Below are 13167 nucleotides of genomic sequence, written 5' to 3' on the forward strand. Positions count from 1 at the left end.
AAGTACAGAAAGTCACAAGTGTATGATTTGTGCTGTACTCTACAATTTTCCATTATATAGGATGTTCTAGCTCCCCCCCTTATCCTATACAAGAGAGGACTCTTACATGGAGGAGACTGGAACTGACCTAATCCTTCTGATATACAAAGGCTCTGATGTATTATTTAAGTTTATACATCCAACAGCCATTTAAAAAAATAATCAAGATATGGCTTATACTCCTGAAAGTCATGAACTGTTTTCAGGGAGCTCTTCCTTGCATCCACTAAGCACACAGCTCCTGTGGTTTAAGACGTTACCAGCTGCTTTGTCCTTCATAGAACTGTCAGAATTGGGATTCATGGCAAAGCTTTGCTTGCTCTGGTTGGCTGTTCAGTATTTTAGCTGAAGAGCCAGTGAAACTATGGCGTTGTGTGCTAGTGTTGGATAGGGAGGTGGAGCAGCTGAGGAGCATGCATGATGTTCTGCCCACTGCCTTGAGGAGAGTGGAGGATGGGAAACATGTATGAAGAAAACCACAACAATGCCTTACAGCATCACAGCAAAATTAAAGTTTGCCTTATAATATATGTATGGTTATAAACTGGCCCCATTGAAGGGTTTCTTGTTTGGAAAAATCTACTATTTAAAATAACTTTTTTCAATTGCTAATTCTGCAGAGTTTTCATGGAGAAACTGAACCAGCATCATTTTCTTGGACCTATGAGGAAATTAAGGAAGTTCATAAGCGTTGGTGGCAGTTAAGAGACAATGCTGTGGAAATATTTCTAACAAATGGCAGAACTTTACTCTTGGCTTTTGATAATACAAAGGTAATGTGGCACTGATGGATAATAATATATCAAAGCATTTTGCTGTGTCTTCAGAACATATACATTCATGCATTAGTTTTTAAGGAGACCTGTTGCATGGACTAATTCAATTCTGCTTAATACCTTTTGAAAAAATTTTGCTCAGTTAAACTTTTAGACAAACACAATCATGTTGTAAAATGAGAGAAACTTACTAACTCTTGGTACTTTGAAGCTTTTTAAATTATATGATTAAATCTATGGTATTTTCTTCTAGGTCCGTGACGATGTGTACCACAACATCTTAACTAACAATTTGCCTAACCTTTTGGAATATGGAAACATTACTGCTTTGACCCACCTGTGGTGCACAGGACAGATTACTAACTTTGAATATCTGACTCATTTAAACAAACATGCGGGCCGTTCCTTCAATGATCTCATGCAATATCCAGTATTTCCTTTTATACTTTCTGACTACACCAGTGAAACGCTGGACCTAAATGATCCATCGGTATATAGGTAATATGGAATGTTTGGAACTGGTTATTTCCAAATACTTGAACTGATTGTCCAGTATAGCTTTTTAACTTCATTGTACTAAACTGCACACGTACATGCATGGAACTATTCAGGGACAAGCCTCATCTGTAATAACATGGACTTTTTCCAATAAGTGGCGGCTTCACCTCAGACATTTAAATAAAATGCATAGCATTACAAGTGTGCATATTCAAAGGATGCTATGAATTGGACTTATATACTGTCTTAATATGATACGGATAGTCCACAGATTTAAATAAAAGCCGTATGTTTAAATTCATGTGATTAAAGACTTCCAGGTCCATGAGCAAAAATTAAATAGAAAAGGAAATAATGCTGTAAATTATTTGGGCAGTTACAAAATCGTATTGTCTTAATTGTGAATAGATCCAAGTGAATTGTCGCACCCTAATAAGTTTCTGTTAAGCCGATTTAACATTTGTGTGCACAAAGTCTTTGCCTTTACATGATGCCTCTGATTTGAGAGGCACTTACCATTTGCTTGCCTGTTACTGTGCTATGGGGTAGCCTGTGGATCTGAGTTTGCCTTTAGCACTAACTGAAAGTGGCCTTTTTATTTTCTGAACTCTCTTGTAAAGTGCTATTAAGTTTTGCTTGTACTTTCCATGATACTAAAGGTGTTATTCTTAATAATGCATTATTAAGTGGTGTGAATCAACATCTTTATAAAAATGACAAGATATCAGTACTACTTGTGTTACAGAAATCTGGTCAAACCAATAGCTGTGCAGTCTAAAGAAAAAGAGGATCGTTATGTGGATACTTACAAGGTAATTTGGATAACTTTTCCTTCTTGCCTTTTTCCTGTGTATAAATGATATGGAGGCTTTAATTTTTTTTAACATATATTGGTAGGGGAAAAGAAACCACAAATCCAGTATTTTATGTCTGTAGAATTCTCATTTCCAATATGCTGTGTTTCCTGGGAATTATTTTATAACATGCTTGGAACCCATGTTTGTTCCCGTACCTGAAATCATAAATCAATTTAGTCTTCCCATGTGATACTGCTGAGGAGGTTAAATTGATAGCTTCTTACATATCAACATACATATATTTAAAGATTCCTAAAGATCAGGAAGATAACTTATTGCTGTTTATTTGAAATTACTTTAGTGGAACTTGTGGCTATTCTTTCTGTTTGATAACAGAAAAGCTGTTTTCCCTCAAGTACTCTTATTTTAACATGCCCTGCTATGATTACAGTGCGCATGGATTTTTGCTCTTTAGAATGTTTTAAAGCCTGTAGGAAATAACAACATGCTGGGGATGGAAAGCATCTGCAGCTGGACCTTCAAACTTATGTCTATATCATCATGGTCTAGTGTATTATTTGCAAATATTGTTTTTTTCCATTTAGTGTTGAAAAGCGTGTACAATGACTCTGCAGTGTTAGAAAACAAGAAGGGGGAAAAAAAGGCAAAAATAATAAATAATGGAAAACAGGTCATTTAAATGGGCTTAAGACTTTGATGCCTAACTGGATTGTAAAAGTGATCACGTCTTTAGACACTTAAAATTTATTTGATTCCAAATCACTTTCAAATGTATGTTCCTCTAAAAGTTTAAGTTTTATTCCTAAACAACTCAGGCAAGCTCTTATTTTTGTTATTGGGATGCAGACTAAGCAGGAGGCTTGTGACTTTTTCCTACTACTTTTCTAGTATCTGGAAGAAGAGTACCGTAAAGGAGCACGAGAAGATGATCCAATGCCCCCTGTACAACCATATCACTATGGATCTCATTATTCCAACAGTGGAACTGTGCTTCATTTCCTAGTTAGGCTGCCGCCTTTCACTAAAATGTTTTTAGCTTATCAAGGTAAGGTTACTTTTGCCTGCACTTGCCTTTCACATCTGGGCCTTGTCCCAGGGACCCAAGAATGCTATGTGTTACTCTGTTTAGCACAGCTTATCAATTCCAAATAGCTGAGTTCAGTAAAACTAAATCTGGTACACTTTCACAATAGATCCATTCTGAAATGATCAAGCTAGACCATAAAACTGTACATCTTATATTTACACCTTACTGGATGAAGAATGAACAGGTGACCTATATTTGACTTGCAGTCCATGTGTAACACATAGTAATTGAGACAGAAGAATTCTAAATGTTCTCAGCTAACCAGAGAGCAGTTAACTACTTGAAGTTGCAGATGTGCAACTGTTACCGTGTCCATCATTGCTGTAACAAATTCGGTTTGGATTTCTTTACAGATCAAAGTTTTGACATCCCAGACAGAACTTTTCACTCTACCAATACCACCTGGCGACTCTCTTCATATGAATCGATGACGGACGTAAAGGAGCTTATCCCAGAATTCTTCTACCTTCCCGACTTCCTGGTTAACAGAGAAGGTATACTAGGAGGATACCAAAGCTATATACCCAAACCAGCTGTACAGTTGAGGCTATGGGTTGAAACTGAGGGCATTTGTATCCCTTGACTGAATATGCTAAGCAGTAGATGCATGGGAGAAATCTGGCACAAATTTGCGGGCTATGCTACAAAAGCTGTTATTTAGGACTTAAGGGAAGTTTTTCCATAATTATGTCAGAGGTGCGAAGGAGTTTCTTCCGTTTGAATGAGTATGTGCAGCTTGAATGTGGCTGGGGGGGACTGGTTAATGGTGCTGCCTTGTCAGTCAGCAATCAGTGTGCTTAATGGCTAGCTTTCATAGAACCCTATAAAGACCTTTTTGAAGTAGAACCCTGTAAAGACCTTTTTGAAGTTGCTGTCAACTAAAATGGAATATTCACTCCCCTGTTTCTAGGCTTTGATTTTGGAGTACGTCAAAATGGTGACAGAGTTAACCATGTCAATCTTCCACCTTGGGCTCGTAACGATCCTCGACTATTCATCTTGATTCATCGTCAGGCTTTGGAGTCTGACCATGTTTCCCAGACAATCTGTCACTGGATTGACTTGGTGTTTGGTTATAAGCAAAAAGGCAAGGCCTCTGTTCAGGCTATTAATGTCTTTCATCCTGCAGTAAGTATTTGTTAAGCAGTGCGTTTGTTCACTGTACTTAGTAATTTAACGGGGGAAGGTTCAGTCTGACTTGCTTGGAAAGCACCCAGCATGAAGCACGATCCCTTGCTCATGAAGCGTTGGAAGAATAAGAAAAGGATTTAACTGTTTCAGTGTGGAACTGATAAGATCCCAGGGACTGTTGTGAGACTTTGTGAATTTGTGTTTGTCTGTCTTGCCTTGAGATGGGCATGGGGGATGATCAGGTATGGGGTTTAGACCTTCTGGACAGTTGTTTGCAGTGGTATAGAGGTATCGTGCCTATGTGTACCTGCCTCCATCTCATTCAAAAGAAGCCTTTCATTTAGGCAGATTGTGCTACAGCTTTTGATACCATTAAAATAGTACAGCTTGTCCTGAGCTCATGATTTGTGTTCTTCCCTTCATATACATCTTGTGTTTTGTCCCTCTAATAAGCACTTTCCCCTCCAGTAAATTTAATTTCAAATAAGTCGTCATTTAATGTAGTCTTCCAGCGTTTCACTACTTAATTGTAACATGGATATCTCGGATTGTAGTCCTTAGCTTCAGTCCTTACTATCACAAGGTTTGCTCTGCCAGGCAGGCCTGGTTTCGAATGCATTCAAATGTGTTCTGTGTGTTTAGTGTTTATTCTATAGCTGGGAGAGCAATAGAACAGTAGTGTTTGGCAGTGGTAGCTTTTTCTTTTCAAGTAGCCACCCAAATGCTTTCATTCCTTTTCCTTTTTTTTTCTGTGCTGAAGTATTGATTTAATTATTACCGTAATTTTCAAATATTAAGTTTGTGTGAGTGTTCATTGTTTTTTAAAGTGAAAAGTCACGGCCTTTGTCAGTGTGACTGAGGTATGTGGTATACAATTAGACAGACGTGAAAAAGACAAATAGAGAAAGGAAAGAATCTCCACTCTCCTGAAATATGAAGGTTCTTCCTCCCTCCCCACCCCAAACCAGAACTTTAATATCTTAATTAAAAAGAGGTACAGAAAACAAACTTTTTCAATTTTTTGTTTATTGTCAGCAACCCTTCTGTTTTTGCACAGATTAGTAAAGGTCTACTAAGAAAACCTCTTTGACAGAAGTTACTCGTGAAATATATGTAGGAGCAGCTCACACGATAAACCTGAAAGTGGCAGTTATCTCCAGTAAAGAAGTGGTGACAAGGTTAATGTTCTCATTGGCTCTTTAGTCAGCACAGCCATTGTGGGATTGCTTCTGGTCCAAGTTTTAACCAAAGAACTGCAGAGTCTGCCTCTAAATTTGTGTTGAGAAATCTTTCCCAAAGACAAACTGGATAAGCTTGTTCTTGCCCCTCCCTTTTTTTTCTCTCTAGACCTATTTTGGGATGGATGTTTCTGCTGTTGAGGATCCTGTTCAGAGAAGAGCCCTTGAAACAATGATAAAAACGTATGGGCAAACACCTCGCCAGCTGTTCCACGCAGCACATGTTAGCAGACCTGGATCCAGGCTTATCATGGAAGGAGAACTTCCTGCTGCCATGGGATTGCTAGTGCAGTTTGCTTTCAGAGAAACCAGAGAACACACTAAAGAAATCCTGTATCCAGTATGTCATTTTGATTTGCAAGATGGTTTAATTAACATTCATATGCTGCAATTATTGTACCCATATGTTGACAGCTTTCTTCCTAAAACTGCAACTTACTGCCCATATTGTACTGTAAAGAAAATACATAAAATCAGTAAAGTGATAGTGAAAATTATTTTCATGCATTTGTGATGTATTTTGTGTCAAACTAAGATCTGAATTTATCTTAGTTATAGCAAATAGGTGTTGGAAAACATTTCACTTAACCAGTTTAATACTTTCAGTGATGAATTCTGGAATCTGTGTGCAAACCTGTAGTAGGTAAATACATACTGTGCTTTTCTCCATCCTCAACTTTTTCATTGTCTGTAGGACAGTTCAACTTTCTTCACTTCAAGCACTTGTTTTCCCTAAAGTCTAGTGAGAAACTGAATCCTTGCATTTAAAGAAATCAGTATTTTTCAGGAAACTACCTGAACTACAAGCTTGCTATCTCAGCCCTTAAAGAAGTGGTAGAACTCCCTTAAAGCTAATGGAGCTGATGATACTACAGTGCTTCACACTTGTCTTTCTAGTATTTTTAGAATACCTCAGCAGTCCCTGCCATGTGATTGCTTACGGGAATGTGATATGAGTGATTCTCCCTTACTAAAGGAATAATATTTTTCTGAAAACTTTTTACCACCTTTTAATTTGAATCTTATTTGTGCTTGTTTTAGAGTCCATTACCATGGATAAAAGGCTTGAAGTGGGGAGAATATGTTGGTTCCCCAAGTGCTCCAGATCCTGTTGTCTGCTTTAGCCAACCACATGGAGAAAGGTTTGGCTCTCTCCAGGCTTTACCAACTAAAGCTATCTGTGGTTTGTGCCGCAAGTTTTGCCTTTTGATGATATACAGCAAGGAGCAAGGTATGAATTTGTGCTTATTCTCCACATGCACAATACATGTGAAAATGAGCCATAAAAAATTTAAATCTAATGCTACTATTATTCTCCAGCAAACTTCCCAAATTTAGTCTCTTTTGCCAAAGATTGATTTATAAATCCAGTAACAGCTTCCGTATCTGTGCTGTCTTTCCTGGAGGGTGGATTTTACTTGTAATTTTCAAAACTACAGAGGCACCCTGTAATTAAGTTGAATTTTTTATTAAAGAGACTGAAGCATGAGGATTTAACTTTAGAACTTGCCAGCAGATTCAGTCCAAGAACAACTGAAGAACAGGTGAAAAGAACATGTGCCAACAGGAAGGAGAACTGAAGGAATGTTTTTTAGAGGCAGAGAATGAGGAAAGTTATCAGTAAAAAGCAGAGGTGAAGGATCTTCTGCTTTCAGATAAACTTCTCGGCGGGATTCTTATTGATAATGTACAAACAGGTTCTCATACTCTTCTTTTGTTTTCTTTGTAACATGTAGTAGTGAAGGGGTTTTAAAAATAAATGGCTTCACAAAATTAAGTAGCATTCTCCTTGAAGTTATGAACAATCATTTCTCTAGCTGGGAAGTATTGCCGGCCTCTTCCCCTTTTCTCTGCTCCCATAGATGCAACATTGCTGCAAAAAAGAAATGTCTTTGGAGAACGCTGAATGTTTACATAGTCTCTGAAAGCTATGTATTTTTATAGTACATTACAGATTAAGCCATAGCCTAACAGAAAATATCTTATTTTGAAACTTGGGAATTTTTTTATATTCTAGCTTCTGGTAAAACATGGACCTGAGATCTTTATTGTTGATAAAGTGATCAACTCTTTGATTGCATATGTGACACAGTATTATATGCATTCCTTAGGTGTGAGAAGCATGCACAGCACTGATATTCAGTGGTCAGCTATCCTGAGCTGGGGGTATGCCGATAACATTTTACGACTGAAAAGCAAGCAAAGTGAACCTCCAGTAAATTTTATACAGAGTTCACAGTTCCATCAGGTAAAAAAATCAGTCTCTTGGTCTTCAATTCAGTATTGCTAGTTTAAGTGGTGGCCTGACTTGGCAGTAGGTACTCTCGCTTTCATTTTTCTTGGAGATGAGCATCCAAACACAATTGTTTTTAATCTGTTTCATTCTCCTTTGGAATGTGTCCCTCATGGCTCCAGTGCATCTTGCTCCTGGATGTGTTCCTGTACTAGGTAAAGATCCCTTCTGTGAATACATTTGATTTTTGTAGCTTCTTCCCTCCTATGGAATATTGGTGTGGATTTATAAAAGCTTACGTTCTGGGCCAAGAAAAATGAATACAGGAAAAAATCATAGATGCTCCACATTAGAAGCAGAACTCCACTATAGTTTAGGATTCCTCTGAAAAAGATTGTCTAAAAGATTGTTAGGGAACACTGCGTAATCTCCGTTTATGCTCCAATGGTTGGTGAGATTCTACCAAAAAGATTTTGGCTGATGTGGCTGTAGATCTAGGAGTCTGCAATAGTTCTCTGCTCTTTGTGAATTCTGGGCTACACAGAATTTCCCTCTTTACTTTGTTTCTGAAGTAATAGCAAATATGACCTAGAGCAGGTATATTTTAACTCTTTGATTTCTTTAGCTTTTCTTAGGCTAACCAATAAAGAATCAGTTTGACCAAATGCTATGATGTAATGAAAAGTGCAGTGAGAATAGCTTCTGTTCTAATTTTTTCTGGCTTTGTTTTGTCTTTCCAAGGTAACAAGTTGTGCTTGGGTGCCAGACAGTTGTCAGCTGTTCACAGGTAGTAAATCTGGTGTCATCACAGCATATATGAACAGATTCACTAGCAATATGGTAAGTTCCATTGGACAGGATTTATATTTAAGGATTTAGCTGTATTCATTGTTACAGTCTTTTTTTAAACAGGAAAAGTGAGAAAAGGGGATTATGTAATATTCAAGACAATTGCTAAAAAGATCAAGTGCTTGTTTAGTATTTATTTTTGAAGGATCCTCTTTGACATTGTTAAATGGATTTATCTCAGCATGTTTATGTGAGCTTAAGAAAAACCCACACATACTTCACATATATAAAGTATGTAAGTATAATAAGTATAAGTATATATATACTTCACTGCATAGCAGTTCACATATTGCTAGCTTTTACTCGGCCCTCATCATCTGCGTGTGTAACTGATTACACGTACAGCTCTGACTGTATTCAGGCTAGGGCTTGGAATTGAAGCTCTCTGGCACAGTGAAGCTCCCTGTGTTAAGGAGTAACTTTTGTGAAAGAGACAGAGCCTTTCAAAGCCTTAAATGAAACTGTGGAATGCATTTCCCCAAAGTAAACAACACTTCAAATGCAGAAGGCACTTACACTACAGAGAGCCGGGATGAAATCTCTGACAAGTGTATATGTTAACCACTAAGCCTCTTCATATCGTATTCCCCAAGGGGAAAAGCTGTGAGGAGGGAAGGGAGAAAAGTAACTTGCATTACTTAATGCATTGGTGGAAGATACGGAGATGCTAATAGAAATCGCCGTGATACTATGTGGTAATAAGCATAGTATGAAAACACAAATAGAACTCAAAATTCATCTTCTGGTTCAGACTGAGTTTCTGAGCTTCTGTCTGACTCTCCAGCAGTAACTTCTACTCTTTATAGTTTTAACAAAGAGTTTGCAACTTTCTTGACAGGTCATTTCAGGTGTGTCTACAGGATTAGCCATAGCAACAACTAAACTAAGCTGATTTCTCAAATTTAGCTTGATACAGATACAGGTATCGGCAAACACATCTGTAGCATTGTACTCTTGATGCTCTTGAATTACTACATTAGCATGGGCTAGAGGGAACCTTGGTCTGGTCTGCTATGCCTACCCAGTTTCCCGTTTTCAGCAGTGGCAAACAGCAGATGCTTAGACTGGGAAGAGCACAAACGTACAGTGATTTCTTCCTTGGCTTTCTTCCAGTTTCTGGTGATCTGCCACTCAGACTTCCTGAGCTCAGCAGCACTTTAAAAAAAATGAAATTAGTTTTAAAAAAAATGAAGTAGAGCTTTGAAGCCTGCAAGCTTCAGTCAGTTGGATCTTAATTCAGGCACCAGAATAGTGAGTGAGCTTGTAAATAACCTGTGCTGAGACATGGACTCCAGTTAACATTTTTTGAGGTACTAAAATAGAAATTTAATGTACTTGCCTTCTGCAATGCTAAAAAGAAACTCTAATAGTAGGGTTACGATTCTTAAGTTCCCTGCATTTCCTAGAAACAAGTGATTTTTCTTCAGCTGCACAGATACTGTCTTTGAGACCATCTTTGCTGAATTTCTCAGCACTGACAGTTTTACATGCCCCAGGCAGACTGACCTTGTGCCAATTTTGTAGCTCCTGCTGTTGAATCAGTTAGCCAAGTCAGGGCTGCAGGGAATGCAAATGTGCTTCCTAGCATCTGTTCTGTATGCATCTTGTCAGCTGTTCGGTGATTAAAGTGAACAGCCTGTTATAATGCAGTACTTGAAACATGAATATTTTGCCCTGTTTCACATTTAAATAAATTCAATGTATAGGCATAAAACAGATCCATGTTGTTAATCGGATATGGGAATTCAAAGGCATGCTGTCCGAATTAAAAAATACCTCAGTGTTGTACTTCAGATGCTCTGTTTTTCCTAGCCTTTGTTTGAGATAGTCAAAAACTAATGAAGTACTGCTTTGAAACTGTGATGTACCTTGACAATAAGTCATGCCTTCATGAAAACCTCAGCCAGGGTTTTCTCGTTTTACAAAATAGTCCAGCCTTCACTTGCTGACTATTAGAGTTGTCTTGCAAACAGAAAGAGAGCATCTTAATAATCTGAGTAAAACTGGGCAGCGGTCATTTAAATTCTCCACTCAAATGCTGTAGGCGATCATTTGGGGTAACCAACAGAAAGAACTGCTATTTAAAGGTAGATACATATCTGCTTGTTTTTCCACATCTAGATACTGGTTGTCATCTAAAAGCAAGCGGAAAGTAAAAAGGGGATGGCATTTTAGGCATGAGGTAATTATTTCATAACTTATTAGACCTTAATACAGTTGGTGCTAAAATTCCAACTTGTCTCATTAAAATATTACAATATTATTACGATAACTCAGTGAAGAATCAATAAGCCATTGATATCAGTGCTATAGAGAGAAGCTGCTAAAGGTGAATTCTGCTTTCAGTTCAGGTGTTGAAATGAAGATCAACAGCAAACACTTAAAGGAGATGGGAGGAGCACTGTAAAAGGGTTGTCAAAATCAGTTGTTCTTCAGAAAATCAGAGGTCTTGATTTTTGCTGTTATGGAAAAATTTGGTATAATTGTTCTCTCAAAACTGAGCAAGGATTAAAGAAGGATCTGCATATGTGAGATACCACACTGTTCTGAGAATGACAACTGGATACTTTCATAAGTGTGTCTTAACTTGGATGAGATGCTCAGTAGCAAGAGCAAAATAGCAGGTCTTCCTGTTGTCAAAAAGTGTATTGACTTTTTGCAATATTACATAGATTATGTTGTCCCTTTCAGTGCAGAAAAACGTACATTTTCTACAAATGGAGCTAGCCATATATATATTCTTATCTTACATGTTTCTACTGTCAAGCTTTTTGTAGACCTGCTATATGCATCCTGTATCCTCACACAAAAACGCAGACAATGTGCTCTGACACGTGTGAGGAAACAAGCAGAAAAATGTTCCTTTGTTTTACAAAGATTATGCTAATCTCTGTACAGCAAGCTGTCTTAATTAAAGTATTACTATTCTGATTAAGCAGCTCCTTCGACTTAGCCAGTTTTCAGGAAGTCTGGATCATTTCAAATGGTATAACTTGAATAAGAAGGGTTATTTGGTGTTAAATTCGCTGCTTTATTTTTTTATCTAGCAGTTTCTGTATTTAAACTTCACTTCCTGCATGTTTTTCCAACTTGGTATCACTGAAGGACTTGGCACCAACTTGAGGAATTCCCAGTAATTTACTGTACACAGCGTGATAACTGCTGAGCTGGGTTTTCCTTCTGTTTCCAAGCGCTTCCTCTAGATGCAAAAATATTGAGGACAGTCATTTTGCTGTCCTGTGGAAACAGCAGTCTTGCAGGAAACAAATCAGCTGATTTCAAGGTGTGTAACTGAGACAGAAGTACAATAGTTCTTCATTTCAGTTCATTGGACTACATCAAAATGTTTGCTTAGACGAAAGCACTGGAGGCAAAAGGTTGAACATTAATGATATGTGTGGCTTATCACATTATAAAGCATTAAATGTAATAAAGCATTTACAGTGTTGCTAAACTGATGACATTAAAAGCAATGGGAACCATTTTTTGAAATCTAAGAATTAAACTTGTCCCCAGGCTTATCCTTCTCAGAAAAAAGGCATGAATTTTTTTTTCATGAGTTCATGTTTGATCTTGCTGTTTTTCAGTCTTCAGAGATAGAAATGGAGTCGCAAGTCCATCTGTATGGTCACACAGCAGAAATAACAAGCTTGTTTGTGTGCAAGCCATACAGTATAATGATAAGTGTCAGCAAAGATGGAACCTGCATCATATGGGATTTGAACAGGTACAAGTACATCTGTAATTTTTTCCAATGGCTTTCTTTTAAATACCTGTTTTCCAGCTTTTGGGTATCTTTACTCTTTTAAAGTTAACTGAATTTGTTCCATGTATATCTTAATGTGAAGTCAAACCCTTACTGTTTTTTCCCCATGAAGGGTGTTGGAATTGTAGCATGAATATGAAAAATACTATCATCGTGCAAAATGTTGATTGACATTAATATAACTCTTAAATATTTTCCTCTAAGTACTTTTTCTGTGTTTGAGGCTGAACTTTAGGCTTGTTCTCTTTATTTTCTTCAGGCTGTGCTATGTCCAGAGTCTGGCTGGACACAAGAGTCCTGTGACTGCAGTTTCAGCTAGCGAAACAACTGGTGATATTGCAACGGTTTGTGATTCAGGTATATTTGGCAGCTGAGAAAGCTGTTTCGACTTGCAGACCAAATAAATCATGAGACTTGCTATTACATTAGTTACTGAGTGTGTGTTAATCATCTGAGGATGTATTTGGTCAAATAGGAGTGCTCTTTTTTTATATAGTAATATATAAATTTCTCCAGAAATTATTAGGCAGGTGTTTCAGTAAAATGTAGAGATATAAAAGCTAGCAGCTTGATCTCTTTTTATAAAGACTTGAAATTTCACCAGATGCCTGGGAGACCTAAATTCTGTGAAGTTGGCTGCTTTCATTTTTAACAGAGATTTGTTGTCAAAGGTACAGTTCTTCAGGGGAGTACAGTATATTACAAAGCAACAGAATTTTTGTTATTCACTCT

At 37.5% G+C, this 13167-nt stretch overlaps 1 protein-coding gene across 6 annotated transcripts in view; it reads left to right on the forward strand.

Annotated features, from left to right (window-relative positions):
- The window catches only part of LYST (lysosomal trafficking regulator), an 89417-nt gene that overhangs the window by 70970 nt on the left and 5280 nt on the right, over positions 1-13167 (forward strand). For 4 of the 6 annotated variants that reach the window (XM_082306789.1, XM_082306788.1, XM_082306791.1 and 1 more), the window contains 12 exons: positions 660-812; positions 1069-1313; positions 2059-2125; positions 3020-3176; positions 3572-3712; positions 4129-4346; positions 5697-5927; positions 6629-6818; positions 7699-7835; positions 8562-8660; positions 12257-12396; positions 12695-12792. In XM_082306789.1, the coding sequence (XP_082162915.1) occupies positions 660-812; positions 1069-1313; positions 2059-2125; positions 3020-3176; positions 3572-3712; positions 4129-4346; positions 5697-5927; positions 6629-6818; positions 7699-7835; positions 8562-8660; positions 12257-12396; positions 12695-12792 (1876 nt within the window). Of the gene's footprint in view, positions 1-659; positions 813-1068; positions 1314-2041; positions 2126-3019; positions 3177-3571; positions 3713-4128; positions 4347-5696; positions 5928-6628; positions 6819-7698; positions 7836-8561; positions 8661-12256; positions 12397-12694; positions 12793-13167 lie in introns of those variants that run through there. The other 2 variants (XM_082306792.1, XM_082306793.1) reach the window with 2 other exon arrangements.

This window comes from Platalea leucorodia (assembly GCF_965183815.1).
Source record: "Platalea leucorodia genome assembly, chromosome: 3".
Taxonomy (NCBI): Eukaryota; Metazoa; Chordata; class Aves; order Pelecaniformes; family Threskiornithidae; genus Platalea; species Platalea leucorodia.